This window comes from Habropoda laboriosa, unplaced genomic scaffold (genome assembly GCF_001263275.1).
Source record: "Habropoda laboriosa isolate 0110345459 unplaced genomic scaffold, ASM126327v1 scaffold2, whole genome shotgun sequence".
Classification (NCBI taxonomy): domain Eukaryota; kingdom Metazoa; phylum Arthropoda; class Insecta; order Hymenoptera; family Apidae; genus Habropoda; species Habropoda laboriosa.
In genome coordinates, this window is record NW_017100190.1 from 1,298,249 (window position 1) to 1,321,177 (window position 22,929).

Sequence of the window (22,929 nt, forward strand, 5' to 3'; positions counted from 1 at the left end):
CAACAGTGGAAATAATTTGAGAAAACGTTTTCTCAAGGTACCGAGGCTACGACTGCGTTACACCTTTAGTAAAACAGCGGTGAAAAACGAGGCCGTGGGTGGGGTCGAGGGTGAAAAAGTGAAGGAGAAAGGGGAGACAGGCTGTAGAGTGTTTGAAAACAGCTGTCTGACTATACGTGAAGCCTGAAATTTGGACCATTTCCTGTTAGTTAACACTAACCGTACCGACACTTTATGTATACCGCATCCGGTCAAATGACCGGTTACGAAATAATCATATTTTGTTGGATTATTACTGTTGGATTATAAAGAGAAATGAGTATGTGTCTGTGTAATAGTAACGGCAAAAATAATCAACATACTGAGACAGATTAATATAAATATATATATATAGAAATAACATAGTAACCATCTGTTTAGTATGGGTGACGCAGATACGTTTCTTTTTTTCTCTGCGTCAATTACTAATAATAATACGTCAACCAGTAAGCAAATTGTGTTATACATATGAGAAACACCGCTAGTGAAAATAATATAATAGACCAGATATCATCGGACCCATAGGCCTGTAACTGTTCATACCTAAGGGACCTGGGTAAAAGGCTGATGCAGTCCTGGTCCACTTTCGCTTCGACTGCGATTTTCTAAGCGTTAAGACGTCTTTCCGCGCCAAAGAAAATAAAATACGTTTAAGAGAATTCACAGTGAACACTATTTATTTAACCCATTAATCCAATATATTTCTTCCGAAAGGAATACAGGTGATTGTCAATTTGATATAGGCATACAACGCAGAAAATAGCCTCTAGGTAATAATAAAACTAAAAATTACATACTTTTACTTTTAACATGGTTCTAAATCGAAATTTTAAAACCGGTCATTTGACCGGGGCGTGGCACGGTTAGTGTTAACTTCTGGTTCCTTCAAGTTTCTAAATCCTTAAGGACCCCCTAATTAGAGTGTTATCTACCTGTAACGAAAATAGCCAATTTTTGACTATACGTACGATATTTCAAACAGATATTCGAATCTGAATATTGAAATTTCAGTTCCTTGAATTCCATTGGCTGAACTTAAATCTCGTGTTGCGGCATAAAATATATAAAGCTCTCTCCCGATAAACTAATGTCCGGAGAGTTTCACTAAAGTCGAGTGTGTTATATTGTTGTGTGTGCTTCGAAAGCTGAACGAGTTCTTTTTTTGGAGTGTCTACGTTCGCTCTTTTATTAACTAGGTGTGTGTTGTGATTTTTGGTGCGAATGTGGAAGAGGCGATGGAAGTGGGGAAATTGTTGTTACGTAGATTTGCTATATTGCTGTGCACATAGGATTACCGGTCTGTTTTATGGTCTTGACGCATGTGTTGTCCGGAAGTAGAGTCTTCGAAATTTTTAATGTAATAAAGCAATTGACGGGCCAATTGCAAAAGACGGGTCTGTAATAAAGCAAAAATCGACTTCTAAGACTTCTCTTTACAAATACTGTTTCTACGGAAAGGCTGGTGTATTGTTCGGTCGTCGGTACGTCTCGAATAATTCAAATTTGATTGGATAAATTTAAATTAAAAAATTTCAGTATCTTCAATTCCATTGGCTGAACTTAAATCTCGAATAATTCAAGCTTGATTGTGTTGATCTCGAATCAACAACTCGAATAATGTACGAACATTGCAAATTTCCAAAGAACATACTTAAAAACAGTCGTAGTCTTCGTTATCCACTTTTAAGGCGAAACATAGGTTCACCTGGTCGAACGTCTATTTCGAAACCCCACCGCGCTGCAAAGAAAAAACAACCGAGAGAACGCTGATCGTATATAAACGTTCGCGAAATCGTGCCTCTGTTAACGAATCAAATGAAACAATAAAAAAAGAAAAGAAGAAGAAAACTAACGACGAATGATAGAATAGCGAAAGCAACACCGGCATAGTTCACCGGCTGAAACAAAAGCAGAAGTATACTCGAACGAGCAAGAGAGAGATAGAGATGGAAATGTTTTCAATTACGCATTCACCAGTTATAACCGTAGAGAAACGGCGCGATTCGAACGAGAGAAATCTTTCTCGGCCGAATATTCTTTCTCCCGGAGGATTTTCCACGACGATCTAGAATCCAGAAAGAAAGAGAAAAAGTGTTATTTCTTTTCTCACCCTGCACCACCGTCGATGGAAAGTTGAACGAGAAACTTGGTTAATAATGTGTAAACGAAAAGAGAAAAGAAAGTGTACTCGCAAATTAAGCTCCATCGTCTATCTTCCTCCTCTCTCCAACCTGACCTTTTTTTCTTCTTCCCTCCCGACGCGTTCTAAGAAGATTAACAGCGTCACGATGATGATCGATACAAAACCGATCAACCCCGTCGACAGTACCAGTTACATCGAACCGTGGTGTATGCAGAGAAGCACAGAGAGAACGGTCGTATCCTATGGTATCGGCTCGTTTCGTACCGTATTGCTATCGTACGGTATCGTTACACAGGCGACGAGTCACGTAATACTGCAATCGCAGGTGTACACTGGTTCTGGTACTTCCGGATGCGGTTACGACTGTTCAAAACTAACGTACGGATTCACATGGTAGCAAGAACGACGACAGTTCCACCGCTGCTGCCTGCCGGCTAGCGCGGTTCACAGTAATCGACTTCCGTTCCCGTTTTCTAACATAGACGCGCGGCTACAACCTTGCGATTACATGAAAATTATTACCGAGACTTTTCCTCGAATTCCTCTGGCCCGTGCAGAGGAAGTCTAGATTCTGAATCTTCGAAATTAACCCTCTCTTCTTCTTTTTTTTTTCTTTCGGTGTTCAACAGCGGAAACGTGAAAGTTTTCTCGATCGAACGATCTGTACTGTATTTCAACTTTCTATGTCCCCGTCTTCGTTTCTTATCATTAGAACGAGAAGTTGAGCTTAAGCGGAGGACGTGCAATAAACCAAGTAATTGAATCGGTTACAAAAGAAACCCCTGGTGTCCAATTTTCTCCGAGCACGCCGAAGGGGTAACTAAGGATTTTTCTTTCACAGGTATAGATCTTTGAGAACAAGCGCCTCTGGTGATTTCACATCCCACCCGCTCCGTGAAACGCGAACGCACGGACCAAGTAGCTCGAGTGCTTAGCTTGAAATAAAAATTAGAAAAAAAAATATCGAGGGGGAAAATGAAATGCGTCGATTTTGTAATATATCGTATCGCTTAACCCGTTGACCGGCTATCGAATTTCGCATAAATATGCATGAAGATTTCACGCTGCCGTGGAATATTCATCGTTATTATCCGTACCGTTCAAGAGTGTCTTGTTAATTATCGAACAATTTTATTTGATATCTAGGTACGTATACATATATATCTCCGTTATTTAGAGTTGCTTTTCTCTATAGCTGGGAATTCGCGGTGAGAGAGAGAGAGAGGGAGGGAATCGTTGAAAATTCTGAAGCTCGTTAACAAGTTAATAATCAAGCGAAACGAACGAACCAGTTGACAATTCGAACTTTGTTCATTGATCCCGTTGGCTGGTGTCCCCCGGAAGGGCTGGTGAACCCAGTCTCGATCCGTCCGAAGGGGAAACCTCTTCAGACATTATTTTCTAACGCGAAAAGGAGGGTCGCGCGGCGAAACCGCGAAATATTTATAAACTCCTCGTTTCTTGTTGGCGGGCGAGGTCGACGGACAAACCGGTGGCAAGTGTTAGCGATGCTCCACGCGCGTCTACGTCCCACGCGAATATGTTTACGCCGGCATTAAAGTTGCGAAAAGTCACGCGACTGACGAACGAGCTTTAGCGTCCTTGTGTGTGTATGCACTTGGCGAATCCTCACACGGGATGAGAAAAACGAGGAGAGAGAGGGAGAAAAGAAGGTGGAAGGAAAAAGCGTGTACGGGGGAGAGAGGGCGACATTCTTCGACCAACTTCAAAGCTGCGGAACGCGCTCGATAATGTCCCCGATACGAATTTAAAGAGCACTTTCTCGCGCGAAACTCGACAGGGGCGTGCGATGAAATTTGATAGGGACCAATTGAACGCCGGCACACATATGTGACAGAGGGTGAAATTCAGCCGCACCGGAAGCCATACGAGATAATCCTTTGACTTGGCTGACCAATTTTTAGCACCGATCCTCACTCCTGTGCTGTTGATATCGTTGAAAATTCGATAGGCGGATAGATAAAACGATTAGTTCTCCGACGAACAACGATACGAATTTCTCGAAATGTACGACTATCGACGTGAATTTCTCGAGAAATGGGAATAATATCGTCGATACGACGAAAGTTGAACGAGAGCTTTGGAAAAAGAAGGAATATGAGAATCGTGAAAATATTTAAAGTGGTGCACAAACAACCGTTTCGAAGGTTTGGATAAAAAGGCTTCCGGCAAGGGAGAAGTATATCGCCGAGGAGGAGTATTCCTTGTTCGGCTGTGCATCGGTTTACATTGGCTTGTTCGTCTTGGAGAGGAGCGTAGCATCCCCTCCGGGGGCGAGTCAATTTCAGAATGAGAGAACGAAAATATCTGTTCCGGCGAACGACAAGAAACTACGCCGAGAGACGCCCGCGTATATATAAATCAACCCGTTATGTAGTTCGCCGGCAACATAAGGAGATCTGTTTGCGCGCGAACAAAGTTTCACGCCCAGTCGATACCGGGTCGTTTCGCGTCAAATCCTACCGGCGGATGCCTTTTCTTTTCTTCAAATTCGACGTATTTGCCGATATTCTCTATTTAGATCGTGTTATAAAATTATAGGTGTGTTGGACGTTTTTGAAAAATTTCATCGCATTTGGAGCGGTATATAGTTCCTATGCACCGCCACTAGAGGGACGGTCCATTGATCTTTCTCGCTAGTTCTCGCCGAGGCATCTATTAGTATATATACAACTTCTAAGCTGAATTTAACCGTGTCTAAAGCAGGGGTCTCGCAGCGTCAAAGCAATTTCTCTGCCTCAAAGTACTTTCTTCTCTAATTATCTGTGGCAAAATGTATTCTCTTTAGGTACAGAGTAATAGGGGTAGAGTTTAGTATAGATAGAAAATACCACCGATGATAATCCATCTGTGTTTCAAAGTTTCTTCAATATGCAAATTTCTCACTACGTTCCTTCACACAATCGAATTTAATAACGAAATAATCAATTCCAGTCATTGAATTTCTCTCTGTGAAACCCCAAAAAATGACAATAGAATATCTGGAACGTTGAAGAAAACGAAATTTACGATAGGATTCAATCGAGGGTGTCGAATAAACGCGAGGAGAGAATGTGATTGCGAATCTTGGTGTGATTTAACGCGGAATGCAAGAAAAGCAAGGAGGAGAAACTTCACGAAACGTGTGTGTTTAGAAGTAGACGTACGAGAGTAGTGTTATTTATCCGTGAATGGTCAACGAGATTCTCTTGATTCCCAATAGTGTCACGTTGTAGTAGCATATTACAGGCTTTAAACGCGGCGGGTACGATCATATTCGAAATTCCCAAATATTTGCGAATCACTTTGTTTCAAATGCGACGTGTTAATTACGGGTTCGCGTACAAATGCCCCGAAACGCATTTAATGGCGCTCGTTAATTTCCCCGAAAAACAGGCCGTCGAGTGACTACACGCGTACTTTCAATCTGCGCGTCGAGAGATGAATATTTGAAATGCCACGGACGATCCGGCGTATTGTCAAATGCGACACAGGTCGTTCGTTGCACTCACTCTCCTGATTCATACGGAAATACGACGAGGATTCCAACGATCGATACACAACCTGATAGGAAGTACAATAAATATGAAAATCCTGTACGCGGTTTTCCATACGTTCCATCTTCTAAGAAAAGAAGGATACCAACACGACGACACGAGTCTTTGCTTACTCGTAGATATTTCTTTCCATTGAAGAAATCTGCTTGGCTAGACACGATTCGGAGATGGATCTTCCAATTGTCCTGTCTCGTTTGTCCGTTTCTTCTCCTTTCAATCGTCTTTTCAACAACCACTCGCGCAACGTTCCACGAGAACAAACGATATTTTCTAATAAGTATTTACTTATCGAAACGATCGACGAAACACTCGAAAAGTGTAGACTGAGAGAGAGAGAGTAGGTAATCATCGAAGAAGTGTTTACAATAAAACCATCACCCATGGCCTCGAATCACTTTGATCTCCGCTGGAATATCGCAAGAACGGTACGGATAAACCCGTTTTCAAGCGCTAATAGGCTCGTTTGAATCCGCAGACGGTTCGCTACAAACAATTTGCCTGGAATTGCCGTACGTGCGCGATTCGCGAAGATAAGCACTCGAGAGAACGGAAACGGCCCTCTTGAGAACGCTAGCGAGCGTCATCTCGGTGGCGCGGCTCGGCACGGCAACGGGCGTCTTACAAAAATTCCCCTCTCTGTGTTACTTTGTACACTCGTAAAGTTGCACCACCACCGACAGAGAGGGAGAGTCTTGAGAGTCGTGTCCTGGCCTCTACTTAGCCTGGAAATCGTCGAATTATCATTTCTCGCGGCTAAGAAGCAACCAAGGGAGGGGTAGTGGCCAATATTTTCCCCGCTTACTTTCCGCGGTTTACTTAAACTCGCTGGTTCGAACCGCTCGGACAACTTTTTCAACAAGTACAATCCTCGTTTTCAAACCTATCGTTGAACGTGTCTCTCTCTCTCTCTGTGGCAGTTGTCGTTCGAAACGATTAACACTGACAGAACGAAGAAAATTTCAAAAGAGACAGAAGAAGAAAAAAGGGAGGGCGATTGTTCGGAGTTAGAAGGCGAGAAGAGTAGATAAACATAATTGTAAAAGCGTGCACGCGAGGCAACGCGATGTGACCAAATGTATCGTCGTGTGTGGGTGTGTTACACTCATCCCTGCTGTACGTGGATACGGGTCCTCTCTCCGTTCGACGATTAATCTCCGAGTCGAGGGAGGAAAGCGGCATAAATTTTGGAATAGTAGAAATTCATGGACGACCTTTTCATAAAAAAGTACCGCTGGTATTCGCTGTAACGCGGCTAAAAATTCCAGCTGCCTTTGAACCCGAGATAAACGCGTCTTTCTACAAAGAGAAATCCTAAAAGTTAGCAGCATCCCTGTCTGCCCCGTGGTTCGGCTCACCACCACTTCCACCGCCACAGCCACCACCACTAGCAGCAGAAGTAGAAGCAGCAGCAGCAGCTCCGTCAGTACCAGCACTGCCTGCTAGAGGAGAGCGGTAGACGGAGAAAGAGAAACAAGGCGGCAGCCGGCGGGGCACGAGGGAAGAGAAAAGGGAGGTATAGAGGAGAATAGGGGATGAAGAAATCGAGAGAAAAGCAGGAAACAAGAGAGAAAAAGAGAAGGCGGGCGAGAAAAAACGAAGCAAAGGGAGGAAAAGTAACGACGGAGAATCAACGAGACAGGCAAGGCGTGGGGAGAAGAGAGACGAGAACGGCGCAGGAAAATGAAACACGTAGGGAAATAAAGAGGAAAAGAGGAGAACGACGGGAAAAGGGGCGAGGAGTAGAGTTGGTCGAAGAAAGAGGGAAGAGGTAGTAGCGATGGAGTCGATGCGATTTCGTGCGCGGCGACGAGGGTTTCAAGCTGCTCTCGATTCAATTTTTTTCTTTCAAACTTAAAAATTCCACGGTGTAAAATTTCGAAATGCAGGAAAATTGCAAGAATTCGCCTGAAAGGTAGCGAGTGAAATTCCTTCCTAATAATTAATTCCAACTCCACGCTTCGGTGTCCTCGTACCATAAACGTATCAAGCTCCTCGATGCTCTTGAAACGTGGCGGTTCTTTGCCTCGGCAACTTGTCACCGTACGGTATCTACACTGTCTCCGGGTGCTCTGAAACTGGCGTAACGCCGGATCTTCATATATCGTTAAGTAAATTGCTTAAAAATTCGCGACAGAGGGGATCGAATGCCCATCACTAGGGAGGAGGAAACGTCAAGTAGAGACAGCCAGTGCGACGAGAACGTACCGAACAGGATAGGAAAGGACGGAGCGATAGAACGAGGAAGAGGCAGAAAGGGGAAAAAGACAGAGAGTGCGGTAGGTGGAAGCGTGGGAGAGAGAGAGAGGAGAATCGGGCTGCCGGAACGAGCGGGGCCGACCCTGCGCGCAGCCTCCCCAGTCCACCCCGAAGATTCAGTCGTCGTGCGGCAGAGGAGGACCGAGGAACGCCCGGTCGAAGCACGCTGCTCCTCTCTCTGGATCCGTCTCTCTTCCAACCCTCTCTGTTCCTCTGCTGATCGTTTGGACGCACGCTCGTTGCCTCCCTTCGGTGGTCGGGTGCGTGTGTGCCACGGCGACGAGTGAAAACGGAGCTTGCTACGAGGACGCTGTTTCGCGTCCCGGTGCCAGTAGGAACTGGTATGACCAAACTGTTCCCAACCTTCACACCACACACCACTCCGTAACATATTCGACCGGTGAAAGAGAGGCAAAAAAACGGTTGAAATATCTTCGTCAACGGTACACATACATATATCAAACCCCACTCGGAAGACTCGAGATCCTTTATACGTGGATTCGACACGAGCATAACTGAGAAACGCCGACGCCGGGATCTCTGGGGCTTGCCAATCTATCTCCTACGACTCTTTTACTCACTTATTCGCATCTGTCTCACTCTCTCTCTCTCTCTGTCCATGTTTCCTTTCTGTTTCACGAACCAAGGGTGGGTAGTGACATTGCTTGCCGCGATATAACGTCACAGTGGTGTGTGTATGTAATGTTGCTAGTGTGGCACTTGTGGTGGTGGTGGTAGTGATGGTGGTGGTGGATGGTGACGACGGTGGTGTGTTGCTGCTAGTGTGGCACTTGTGGTGGTGGTGGTAGTGATGGTGGTGGTGGATGGTGACGACGGTGGTGGTGATGTCTAGCTGGTGGTAGTGACGGTTTAAATTTCAACCGCGTGCTCGGGTTCACGTACGTGAGCCATTACACGGGTCCACGGGCTTTCTCGTCAACTCTAGCTAGGGTTATACACCGGAGCAACGACAGGGATGGAAATTTTGGTCCAGGTTCCAGTCTAGAGAACGGCTTGCTCGAGTATTTTCCTTGCGGTCGCGCGTCGGTACGCGCGAACTCGTCGCCGGTATTCTTCCGCGAAAAACGTGCGTCTGTCAGGCTTCACATATGGATTTTACGTGTGTACTTCCATCAGCGTACATCTCTGTGATAGTGACTCTCTCGCTCTCTCGCTCTCTCGTTCTCTCTCTCTCTCTCGTTCTCTCTCTCTCTCTCGTTCTCTCTCTCGTTCTCTCTCTCTCTCTCTCTCTCTCGAATACGATCGTGAACGAAGCTTCGATCGAGCCGGCACAAAAACAGGGATATATTCCGCTGGAGTCGTAGCCTGATCCCACGGTTCTTGACTCGAGTTTGTGATTCAATGCACGTTCGCGTGGTGACGACCAGTTGCAGGTTTATCACGAATCGCGATAACAGGGAAGAAATCAAATTTCGAAGTGTAAGACAGCTTTTTTTTCTCTCTCTCCTCACTAGCTTGTGTCACACCGGCTAGGCTTTGGACAGTTAAAGTTTTCTCTTGAATACCGTAGGAACGTTCTCGTTGAAGTAACGCGTGTCTACACGAGGGTGGAACGAAAGCAATATTTACGTCGACTGTGATTTACGCTTTCATCGCGAGGGCCACGCGAGGTGGTGGCTCGTCGTAGAACCGGCCTCGCAGATGAGAATCGTCGCTCGTAGGCATTTCGTCGGTAGAACAAAAGTTGGACGTTGATCGTCGTCACCGAAATCGGTATTCTCTTCCTGGCAAACCCTCTCTTGCGCTTTCAACCGTTTTCCCTCTACGAGAATATCTTGCCCGTGTGAGAAAAAGGCTCGAGGGCAGGTACTTACTCGGAAAAGAGAGCACGATTGCTACATAGAAACGAATCGTTTCCCTCCCCCCTTTTTTCTCTCTCTCTGGATATTACGTTGAATTTTCATCTGTGTGTAATCCTGTGAAAGTTCGATTGGACGAGAGAAACAACATGATCGAAAAAAGCAGACACTTTCATCGACTGGCCAGACACTGTCCCCTTCTTCTTCTTTTCCTCCTCCTCGAAGTCTGGCCGGTAAAAAGGTAAAGGAGAGTCTTTCTTTTTTCGCCAGACAGGCCAACTACGTGCGCCAGTACGTGTATCGTTCGAAAGCTTGTTACATTAGACGGAAGTATAGCGGTGTATCGGTAGCAACATTTTTGTTTCTACCCCTGTACCTCTCTCTCTTTCTCTCTCTCTCTCTCTCTCTCTCTCTCTCTCTATAGGAAAGAAAAAGAAGTAGTCGTGTGTCTCTGTATGTATATACATACACTGGCGAAGCTTTGCATTATGGAAATCCACGGGACTTTACGACTTTTCGAAGATATTCGTGTACATTTCCTTATCTCGGTTTAAGGCTCTCCGGGAAACGTTTATCTCCATGGCGTAAAGAGGATAGATAGACTCCGTAAAATCAGCAATGATCTCACTCCACCGGAACGAGATATACCCCCCTCGATGCCCTCTACACCCCCGTGAAATATTTATACTCCAAGGGAGAGGAAATGGGTATTTCTCGATGGGAACACGAACGATTCTTCTGACTAGACTAAACCAGACTCTTCCTTTCCTACCATTCTACCCTCTCGTTCCTCATGAACGAACGCGTGTTCACGCTCCCGTTCAATCGTATTCGGCCGTATCGGGGGTAGAGGGGTCGAATATCGGCGATAGAGGGTCACAGAGGAACGATGCTTTTTTTCTCTCCTCCAACCCTGCTGTACTTAACTCTTTCCATGAATAGGAATACCAGCGCCACTCTTTCTACCTTTTTGTTCCGACGCTCAACTTTCTATCGGGACGAAACAAGACGGCAACCCGTGTGGGTGTAGCAGGGAAAAATATTGCTCGACTGCCACGTCCATCCAACTTTCTCGTTTTATATATACTTTTCTTTCTCTTTCTTTCTTCCCTCCGTTCCACTCGAGAATCGTCGAGCGTGTCGAATGTCGCCCGTTGTAAATGAGATTCGCAGAAACCAAAACGCTACTGTACCCCCTCGTCTGACCGACACTTTCTTCTTCCACTGTCCCACGTTCAATCCCTCCGCTTTACTCGCTCGAAAAGTAAACCGAAGGACGACGACGGCAGGGAGGAGAGAAAAGGCTAGAAATAGTGTGAAACAGAGAGAGAGAGAGAGAAGGAGGAGAATAAACAGAAGAAGGTGGCAAGTCCCAGTGCAACTGGCTTGTTTAAATGTTTAGATTCCCGGCACGAAAACCCTTTTTTCTCTCCCCCTCTATGCCACGTTGGAATTTTAGTCGATCGTCCGCCGAAAAAATCCGCTCGAGCTCTCGAGGTTACCTTTATCGGAGGAGAAGCTTCGGATTTTTTTAACCGATTTAAACGGCCGCCGATTCCAACGGCAAATAAACCACGAAGAAAAGGGGACGTTGCTTCTCTTTTTTCTTAGCTACCCCGGCGACTTGCATAACAAGAGAGATCCTTTCACGTTCCGCGACCAGGTGCACACGAATATTCTTTCTTTCATGCGTAAACACGGATTCGTTCGCTTCGAGAGATGAAATTTTTCTGAGAGAGCGATTGTATCGCGTCGCCTCGCTGCTAAACGCAACACGCTGTCTGCCCAGGGACAATCGTTCGAGGATACCGTCCCGATTAATTCTTTGATAATTCGAGTGAGTTAGGAAGTAAAGAGATTTAGCGTCGTTTCTTTCTTCACAAAGGAATAAATTCCTCGACGTTGGGGGATCTTCTTTTCCTGTGAACGCGAATCAGAGATGGATTTTTCACGTTTATAAAACCTTGTCCTTTTAATTGCTTTCGCGTTAATTCCAACTACTTTTCATTCTGTCAAACGTCTCGTGAAATGTCGACATTGTTATACTTATTAATTCCTTCCTCGCCTAAGTTCCTCGTATCGTTGTAACTTTCTCTTTAAAACTGCATCTACCATCGCTTAGCCGGTATTATTCCTAACCCCTTTTTCTTCTATTCTTATCGTAAACTTAACGTTCTTCTATTTTCCGCTTCGAGTTAGAAGCTTGATCCCGGTTTTTGCACCGCCGTCGCTATTATCCCCCTGCACACCACGTATATTTTCATTCTATTTCTCGGAATATCCTCTAACACGTACACTCGCGAGAGCTTCTAGCGTCAAAGACGCGAATAACTTTTTCTCTCAATCAGTGCGTTAACCCTTTCGTGACCAGTCGGTCGCGTATATCCCACTTGAGCACTCGAACAAAACTTCGTCTCAATTTAGTATCAATTACAAACTCGACGATTACGAGTCGGGTAACGAACCTAACCTAACCTAGAAAAACGTACGATTCGATGGCGAAAGGGTTAAAAGGAGCAGAAAAAGAGACGAAATCAGAAGACGTGTTTGATCGGTCGAAGAGAAATCCCGCGAAAGCCACGTTCGAAAAAAACAAGAAAGCCCCGTCGATCTGTTCTCTATCAGTGAAAACGTCTCTAGACCTCTTTAGAGTGTCTCCCAAGTGGGAAACCGTGGTGGGGGCAGTAGCGGAAGGCGATACACGTTCTCTCGAACCCGAAAGCCGATTCTGCTGATTAAACCGTTGCATGGGTGTGCGAGTGTCGTTTTACAGAGGTGGTCCGTGTGTCCTTTCAGAAACGAGCGGGACCAGCAGCAGCAGGAAACGAGGAGCGTACGTGCACGATGCCAGCCAGGGCCTTGTCAAAGGATAGAACGCAGCTAGCACCTTGCGGAACGTCGTCGTCTTCGTCGTCGTTGGACCGATACTCGCTCGAGCAACGTTTCATTTTACACTTTTATACGAGGGGAGCCACAACGACCGACGTTTCCGCGTTGTTCCGGCCTGACGTGGTCTTCTGATTCGAAAATAGAATAGCTGTTAACAGACTGGGAAAGAGAAATAGAGAGAAAGAGAGAACGAGAAAGAGAGAGGAAGCGGTTGAAACTGAAGCGAACAGAGAAATTGATCTGGATGCTCGGTTGAGACTGGTCGATGTTTCGGACACGATTGATGAGAAAGGTGGAGGAGAAAGGCAGGTGGAACGCGTGACGAACAACGGACAACAGTGCGGAAAAAAGAAAATGAACGATGGAACAAGTACGCTTCGAGTATTAAACCGGCCTGTAAATAGCCTTTCGTAATTCCCGTCACGTGGCGTCGATATCCCTTAAGTGGCGATATCCCCGGTCGGGCCGTTTCTTAGCGCGAGCAAACTTTTTCTTCCCACCCGGCTGCAGCCCTACCTTTAACGCTTGCACGATCAGAAACGAACGAACGAAACGCCAGCGGAAGAAGTAGGATACGTTGGTCGAAGAACGCGAAGGATAAAAGGAAGACGTTCGAGGAGAAGGAGCCTAATGTTTCTGAACGACATGGGGCTGCTAATGTTCTTAGCAGTAACGGCCTCCCTTTTGGGTTACTGCCAAACAGACGAAAAAGGTAACGTATAGGCGGTCGTCTCCCTTGGATAGTGACGAAAGAAACGCGGTCTCTCCCTCTCTCTCTTTGTGCTTTCGCGTAAAACGTAAATCGTCGGACAACGGTGGGCAAAGCACGATGGAAAACACCGACAGAGATTAACTTTTATGGTCAGTCGGAACGAGTGGCCGCGGAGAATGTACTTATAACATCGAGGCTTCTCTATCGTTTCAATGGCCCTACGAGCTCTACTACTCGCGTGTGCTTTTAATAACCGACGAAAACCCGCGTTAGTCGTAAACGCCCTGTAGGGGTGGCTGATACGACGCCGTTTCGCGATCGTCCGATCGAGCACGACCATCGTCCGTCTTTTTTAACGATTTTCACGTCGCGCCTACGCGTATATGTATGTACACTTCAAACGGTAGTTTTCTATTTTTCCAATTTTCTCCTCGAATCTCCACGTTTCTCGTCCCCGCGATTTCGTTGCGCCAGCGAAGAAGAAGAACAGAACGTTACACGCGGAGGCGTGTTGCAATTGCGAAGTAATGAATTTCCAACGGCGTCGATTAGAGTAGGAAAATATCCATCTCTGCCGGTAATTCGGTAATTATCGACTGAACGTATCGGGCCAGCAAGGAACTGAATGAACAATGGCGTCGGGATTGCGCGCAGGATCTGGCCGGTTTTTAATTAGAGTCATCAATCAACGGGGGGAACTAAAAGTATTCCGCCGCGGACTCAGCTGCTAAAACAAACGAAGTAGCAAATATAGAGGAGGTTAATTACAAAATTAGCTTCGCCCGGCGATGATGGAGTAGCAACAAACGTGGGAATAAATTGAAGCGGAGAGGATTAACGTAGTAATACGAGAGCCACGGTTTCCGATTCTGTTCAACGGTGTAACGACACACGATCTGATGCCCACGGCCAAAAGCCCACCGGCCAGAATGCATTTTCGATCATCTGTAATAGAAACGATACATTGATTCGCGATCCATCCCTCTCTCCTCTTCCTTCCTCGGGATATCATCTTTTCTGTTTTATCACTTGACCGATGAATTCCGTCGATTTAACCAACGGTTACACAATAGGGACGTACGAAACACACGATTTACAAATCGGAATAGAAAATTGCCGGTTCGTTCTTTCGGAAAACCTTCGAATCCCTTTTCAACGATGAAACGCGAAGCAAAGAAGGGGAAGAGAAGAGACAAAAAAGGAAAAAATATAGTACAGTGTTCGAGCGTTGAATAGCGATTTTCCGCCTCGATAAGACCGTGATGGGCCGCGTAAAAAATGAAACTAGCCACTAGACGGTGTCTGTCTCTGTATGTTCACGGGCCCCTACTATGCATCGATGATCGATATATCGATAAAGGGACCAATTAATCCTCTGCGCGTATCGAGCATACGCGTTTCTCTGTTCTCCGCGAACAAAGTGCTACCAGACCGATTATACACGCACCTCGAGATCTTCCTATCTGTAAAGTATCGCGAAGATATAGCGAAATTAGGTTCGCTTAGAAAACCCCGTCGGTACTGTAGAGAGATAGATCGATTTTACGTAAACTATCCTTCGTCTGTTCACTTCGCAACTTTGATCGAACGTGAAATTCTAGGTTTAAAGAATGAAAATAAAGGGAGAGATAGATAGAACGGAGAGTTTTGCTATCGATCCGACATAGTGTAATCAGTTTTTCATTTAGCCGGCTAATCCATCGTTTAGCAGATATATCGAGTACGAACGATCGAATTATACGAATGAGGTGGAGAGAGTAGGAAATTTCGGAATTGGAGCTTGAAAAACAATTACCTCTTCGCTTCCTCTATTTTTTTGTTTTTTTTTTTTTCTCTGCGTTCGTTCGTTCGTCGAGGCTCGGATACCAGCGGTAGGTAGGAGGAACGAAATTTATCGGTATCAATTTTACATAAACCGTACTTCATTCGATACCAGGGCTTCGTATTTCTGTAATGGTCGAACGTCGAGGGCAATCCAGTCGAACGTCGAAATACGATGATGGAACACGGGAATGGCAACACGAGTATAATCAATTTCTCGTTTATCTCGCGTTCCATTTCTCTAATCCATCATTTCGCTTGCAAATTAATGCTACGACGCACGCCGCGCGTTCGAGAGGCGTCCTTTTACTCGCAACCGGGTCAAACGCAACCGGACTAAACGCAGCCGGCCTGGCAGCCAGTAGTTTTTCCGGCGAAAAGGCGACCGCATTCGCGGATTTTGTTAATTAAATGCGGCCACCGGATTAACGTGAACCGATCAGTGGCGAAAGCCAAAAATACTCTATTCCGAAGCGTAGAAATTTGCCGGCGTCGATTCGAGCTATCGACACAAGGCAAAAACCAGCCCGGAATACAACCTATCCCGATATCGACCTAATCATTTCCACGTTTATCCGGTTAATCCACCTTTCGCGCTCTGTACTCGATGTTTCGGAACTTAAGTGAGCGGAAGCTCGACTGATTGATAGACGTTGAAAGAAATTGCGTATACGAAGCGCCGAATATTGTAACTTTTTCGCTCGTCGCTTAGAAAAGAAATGGGAAATTGGTTGAATAATTTAGAGTAGACGATTCCGAGTTGCAGGGAGATTAGGAATTCACCAGAGAATGTCGTTTAACCCCTTAACCTATAACAACGTGTCGGACTCGTGGCAAAATAATTATATTAGTAAGAAAAATTCAATGTAATCCTACCTTTCGTTTGAATTTCTAACACCGAGGATTACTACATGTAACTAATCTGTAACAGATTAGCTTTCCTTACCTGAGTACTAAAACAGTAAAATGGCGGACGCTTAGATGCATAGTCAGAAAAGAAGTCATAAGTTAAGGGGTTAAAATGAGGAAGCTACACTCTGTTCAAAATGAGAGTAACCTCGCTTCGCGCATGGGACGTGCCTAAGGCAGGACTGGAACGTCCAAACTGCCTACGTTTTTCTCTGTCTTACCCTCCGCTACGCTCTCTGTCTACTAGCAGAACGGACGAGAATCGGTCCGAGAGCGAGGTTACTCTCATTTTGAACGACGTATAGTTGAATTATTTCATCGTTAAATGGTACACATTGTGTGTACGAAAATGAACCACAGATCAAAATCAAATTCCACCGATCACTTTTTAATTAGGCCAAATAAATGTTTATTAAATTCATCTTTGGTACGTTTATCAACTGATAAATAAACCAGCCGATAGATTGTCTCTTTTCTCTTCTCCTTTAGACTCTTATTAACCAGTCAACTGTCTACTCCTTAGCTGAGTAACACCCAGTATACACTTGTTACTACTCGATCGAAAAGTCTGAACGGACAAGTGCATTCACGGAATAAATTGAATTCCAGGAGAAGCAGGATACGTCTACGGAAGGCAGTTTCGCATATTTTCCCTCGTCTCGACTCGTCTCCTCGGATTTGAAGATAGGATTACCTCGGAAAAAGCGAGGTATACGAGTCTCCGGATGTTTTACAATCCGTAATATACAAGTTTCGTGGCTGCCGGGCGGGCGCAGCCTCTCTCTCTCTCTTTCTCCTCTGTGGCACGATATAATTCCGCGAAACGTCTGACGTCAGGTCGTTAAAAACACCGTTTATCGGTCAAAAGCTGGAGGATAGAGAGAGAGAGAGAGGGTGATTGAAGAAACGCTGCCCGAAAGCCACCGATTCGGCCGTTTCAGCGCCGTATTATCTCGGTAATTAGCGGCCGATGAACATTTCCGATAGCAGAAAATCTGCTTGTAATTGGATAAGGACCTCGACCTCGTTATTTCTAGGCCGCGAGACTTTCTACGAATAAACACACAAGCTGTGAGAATAAAAATGGTAATCGTGTTTAGAAGAGAATGGGGAAATCCGACGTTGATAGGAGAGGAAACACACCGATGTTCGAGAGCATATTCTCTCCGAAACCTGGATACGCGAATATTACGATTTGCACACCGGGTAATACCAGCCGAATAAACCGTTGGAACAGTCGAGCCGCGGTTCCAGGACGTCGATTCGATCGATTCGCGGTCGACGTTAATGTTTCCATGCTCCTCCATTCCGCGATACTATTCCGGCTTCCTACCGAAACGGAAGAAAAGAAAAGGAAAGAGCGAAGCGACGAAAAAGAAGGGTTGTCCGTAGTTAACGAGCCGTGCCGGGTTATTCTACGTACTCGAACGGTTTTCTTAGATCGTTTACACGCTGCTGGGAAATAAACTCTTTACATGTTCCGTAACGTCGAGGCACGCGCTCCGGCCAACCTCTGATTTCTCGGTACACACAGCTATAGATGCGAGAGATCTCTCCTTCAACGGTCGTTTGAAGGAGTTGAAGTCGCTCATTCATCGGTCTTGCCAACCTTTTCAATCGTCTTCTGTGTTTCCCTTTCTTTCTTCCTTCTCTCTCTCTCTCTCATCTTCCTCACTTGTAGCTTTCCTTTTCTTCTCTCCACCCCTCGTTCGTTGCCTCCTTTTTCTCTCTCTCCTGTGCTCGAGTACACGAGATAATTCTACCGCGGTTCCTTTATCACAATCGACGAAATATTAATTATACTTTTAACAGCTTTTTCGATTCATCGAGAGGCTTCGCGTTTCATTGTTTCGGGAAATTGTCGATATTTCGCGTGGACACCGGGCACTGTGAATGGAGAATTTCATTGTCTACAGCGGATGAATATTTGACATGGATGAAAAGTACACGGATCCTTCTGTTCGCGTATACCGATAAATAATTTATCAGACGTTACACGCTCGCCTTTTGTTAGCAAGCGATAAATTATAGAAAAATCCACGGGACTGCGAGCAAAAGCCGCTGCTTAAGCTCCTCTGACGGGTAAACAAGGCGACGAGTTTGCAAAGTTTATGAGATGGGTACTGTAGAATCGTTCCGCCGGCTAGCACGCCTCTATCTTCCAACCCCTTCTCGTCGCGAATCATTTACCAAAGCCTTTAGCCGCGTTACATCGCCACGCGCATACGTCGAATTTTTATCCAAGAAGTTTACTCCGACACGCACAGGCACGAAGCGTACAGAGAAAAGAGGGAGGGGAATAAATAAAAACAGGTGAAACAGTGCCAGAAGCAAGTAAGGTTGAGTAAATCGAAACGTTAAATTGAACTTGATTAAATTTCGAGCAATTGAACCGCTTAAACGTTCCCAATGTTAAGCGACGTGAAAGTAATGAACATTTTGATCGATAAATAATTAAACGTGGAAACGAGTGATTACCATCGTCGTTCATTAATCCCGTTGCGTAGAAAACACGAGAATTTTTATCGAATATGAATTGTTGTATCGTCGGTACCGTAAAATTCCCCTTTGGAAACCACGATTTCTTTCGCTTCGCTGTCTCAAAGGGATGTAAACCTCAACCTCTGTCCAAGTAAATTACAGCAAGAAGAGTACGACAGAATTGTTGTATCTTCGTTAATTTAAAATTCGTCTTTAAAAAAACCGCGATTTGTTTCGTTTCGCTGCCTCCAAGGGATGCAAACCTAAGTGAATCTCAGTCCAAGCAAAATTATCGTCTTTAGCTCAAAGATTGTCCTAAAAAACCACGATTTCTTTCGTTTCACTGTCTGAAGGGACGCAAAACCTAACTTCAGTCTGATATCTGAAGGACGAACGGTGGAAGCGAGGCGACTGTGCAACGAAGGAAGAATAAATTTGTTGAAAATTGATTGCAGTGTCGTTTTACGGTGCGAGCTACATTCATCTTCCGGTTCAAGAAGCCAAGGGTGCGACTGACATCAGCTTCCGGTTCCGAACTCATCTCGCGGACGCCATGCTGCTATTGGCCGTTGGCAAGACGGATTACTGCCTGATCAAACTCGAAGCTGGCAGATTGAAGGTTCGTTTGCCCTCGATGCTTACTTCTATTAATAGGCTTTACTGTTTGGGGGCCCGTGGTGGTCGGTTTGGTCGTTAACCAACCGCACGTGCTCTACCGTCGCGACTCTGTCAGCCATCTCTCCGCTATTCCCTTCCACCATTTTCTTTCTTCTCTGTTTCCCTCCTGTCCGGCCGGAGAATTAGGCTCGCTTTGATACGCGGCGAGGAAGCGACGAGAGAGAGAGAAAGACGGAGAAGCACGCGACCGCGGCCGCCGTAAAAGAGAGAGAGAGATGAAGAGAAAAAGAAGAGAGGACGATTTTCACGCGCGCCACCACCACCACCACCACTGACAAAACCAACGTTCCACCGGCTAGTTTTACGACTTCGATAAAAACCGTGTCTTGATTTTAACAACGTCACGTCGTTCCGTCGTTTTATTCCAGCCATTAAAACTCCACGGGTAAAAGCATCTTATTTATGTACGGCCTCGCTCGGTCAGTCCTGACGAACACAGGGAAGCAACATCGCGACGTGTTTTATATTCCTGAATGAAAAGTAGCATTTATTGTTGCTACACTGTCAGATACAATGCTACAATTTTCCTTTTTTTTTTTTCTATCGTCCTCTTTCTCCATCTATCTATCTCTCTTTCGTTCTCGTTAAACGAAATGAGAGAGAGATTGTGAAATTCATTGGAGGCAAAGTTAACTGATTTTGTTTAAACCAATTCCACGAGAGCGCTAAGTCCTCTCGTAAATCAGCCAATCCTGTGCGAGGAAAGCGTCAAGCCAATAATGAGTTTCCAGCGTTAAAACGTTGCTATAAAATAAACGGCCGCAATATTTGTTATCGTTTGCCCGGTTTTCCTAACGGGATAGAGGGCAGAGAGAGAGGGAGCCGAAAGTTTCGATCTTATTCTCTTTAATAGTCTGTCACGGTTGTAGCCGGCGCGTAACAATCGCTTTATGGCAGGTTCGGAACAAACGATACTGCATTACGACCTGTCGATCGATGTTTCAACGACGAGCAATTTTCGTCGCGCGTCTCAAAAATACAACGGACGCGGCGAGGGAGAGACTCGCGCCATCAACCGAGAGAGTATTTTTAATTGAATTAAATTTGACGCGTTCGAATTTAACTTTCATACGGCGGCGGCCGCGTGAAATAAAACATTGTAATTTATTTCACATGTAACGCCATTCTCTCTTTCTCTCTCTCTCCGCTCCACGGTGAATCGATCTTTTTTCTATTTGCGAACCGTCCGTTGGAAAAAAAATATACTTTTACGATCGCACCCGTGAAAAATGATCGTCGGAATGATCGAGCTGGAGATTTTTTTAAATATTGTAACACGTACTCACGTTGGCCGTGTAAAAAAAAAGAAGCAAATAGCATCGGTATCGATAAAATCAAATAATCGGTAAAATTTTCTATTTCTCTCTCTTACGCACACACTTTCCTCTGGTTGAAATGAAGAAGAAAGAAAATCACGTTTATTTCGAGACTGTTTAGTCATGACTTTTCTTTGCTTGCCTTTCCAATAATTGATTTCAATGTACTTCTGTTCGCTCTTTTCTCTCGGTTCCGTCTCGGTGTAACCGAGAAAAAAACGAGAGTTTCCATCGTAAAAACTTCACCGTTTTGCGCATTTTCCCATCGTAACTTCCTCGATGTTTAACACGCCATTGTTTAACTTCGCTCCGATCGTAAAACTAACCAGGCAGGTTAATTACTTTAATGCACGTCGCCGACGTCTCTGACTGCAAGATTCGCGTGGAAAAATCACGGGCGACCTTGAGAAAAGGCAGAAAAGAAATTCCACTTTCATCTATACACCCTTTGAAACGATTTACAGCGTCGGCATCAAAAGCACACGGTTCTCGGAAACAAAACTTCAAAGTTAGTTCGAAACCCGCGTTAACCTGCTCGATTTTCCAAAATTTCACGAAAATTCCTCCGCTGTCTCGATTCCGCGGCGTGTCAAAGTTATCGACGAAGGAGAGAGAGAGGGAAGAAGATGGGGAAAAAAGGAACAGCTTCACCTTTAACAAGTACGATTATTAATGATCACCGGTGACGGGCAGCGCAACGAGTACTCGTTGTTGCGAAATTAAACTGCCCCGGTAGAGCGTACTCGATCGCATTACGAAGAACAACGACGCACTCGGGACGACGAAGCCCAGAAGGGCCACTTTACTCTTAGGTAATAATCGTCCTCGAGTTCCGGTTACAAATTACGATTCCGTGAGAGGAATCACAGGCACGGAAACACGAGTAGAAGTTACGAGTCTACCTATGCTTCATTCCATAACATAAGTAACATGAACAAACGACTACGTGGAGAGTTCTAACGTCTTTAGCCAGGCAGTGTTGAAGAAGCTAAGTAGCGGCATATTATATTCATAGGAAATGATGAGAAATAGAGCTGAAAATATGCCTAAGAAGACATACACTACCGGGCAAAAGTTTCGAATCACCTCCCACTTTTCATCGATATTAAATCTGCTGCTAATTTTTTATAGATTTCAAGTTTATCTCAATTCTACTCTCTTATCTCTTCTTATCTCTTTTTATCAATTTATCTCATATCAATTGATTCGAGTGATAAAAACTTCTCAAAGTCGCTGACTTTTTTCTGTAAATTGCAATGCACGGTGATTCCAAACTTTTGGCCGGTAGTGTATGTGTTCGCAACATACTGCGATGCCCGGTTCGCTCCAAGTCCTCGAAACTCGGAGCAGATATTGGGGTAACGCTGAATTTAAAACAATTAAGGATCGTCGTTGCGTAGAAGCAGAAGTTTACATGAGGTGCGCGTGGTAAAACAGAGAAAATGATCCGAAAATGGAGAAGATAGGGATATTTTAGGGTTTAGAGAAGATGAACTTTCGATTATGACTATGTAGGAGAGTTGGGAGGTGAAGATGAAGGTTGAAGGCGAAGAAGTTGTAGATACAGATAAAACTAAGACTAAGAAGGAAAATACTCGAGGATGTAACAATTAGGGGTGTAAAAATTGCAATATGGGTGAAAAGAGACCCGGCGTGCCGCGTCGCTGTTTTCGAGGGTTAACATCGTAGGGATGCCAAGTCGTTGGGACTAGACCTCTCTATCTGCGAATCATAAAACAACGCCAGACCCAACGTTCGTTCTAACGAACTCGACCGTGTATCGCTACGCTCGTCGAACTGTTATGCCGCAGCCTAACAGGGCTGAACTTCGTTCACAAAAATAACTCTTTTATTGCGGAGAACAACTTTTAACCAAATCAATAATCTGAAGTCACTACTTTAGGGAAAGCTGAAGCGCGGCGTGAAGATGTCCCTCCACCCATAGTGTGAGTAGTGGTGGAAATTCGTGTCTATCCTAACAGAACGACAGACAAACTGAATAAGTAGGAAACAAACGCAGGTAAATAACGTATGGTGAAAGGTTCACGGTGGATCGATCCGCCATTGATTCGGCAAATTATCCCGCGTCCAGATATTCTTTAACTGAAAGGTGTCTTTGAGTCGGCGACTCCGTGGCCTTTGATCCAATACTTCGCCGTGATTTTAGTATTAATTTCTCTATTAGCTCGATTAACGGAAAATCTCGACGTTTCACGCTTCGCGTCGTCCATCGGCGCGCGTTCGAACGTGAACTGATGTATCAGCTCGTTGCATATGAAATGATGGTGTTGGTATATGTAGATACCGG

The 22,929-nt window shown here is 45.0% G+C and overlaps 1 protein-coding gene across 1 annotated transcript in view; it reads left to right on the plus strand.

The window, feature by feature from the left end:
• Nucleotides 1-13,328: 13,328 nt before the first annotated feature.
• Nucleotides 13,329-22,929, plus strand: part of LOC108580092 (chondroitin sulfate proteoglycan 4) — a 32,764-nt gene continuing 23,163 nt past the window's right edge. Inside the window, exons 1-2 of the mRNA XM_017943756.1 lie at nucleotides 13,329-13,416; nucleotides 19,083-19,246. Coding sequence (XP_017799245.1) covers nucleotides 13,335-13,416; nucleotides 19,083-19,246 — 246 coding nt within the window. The 5' untranslated portion in view covers nucleotides 13,329-13,334. The remainder of the gene's footprint in view (nucleotides 13,417-19,082; nucleotides 19,247-22,929) is intronic.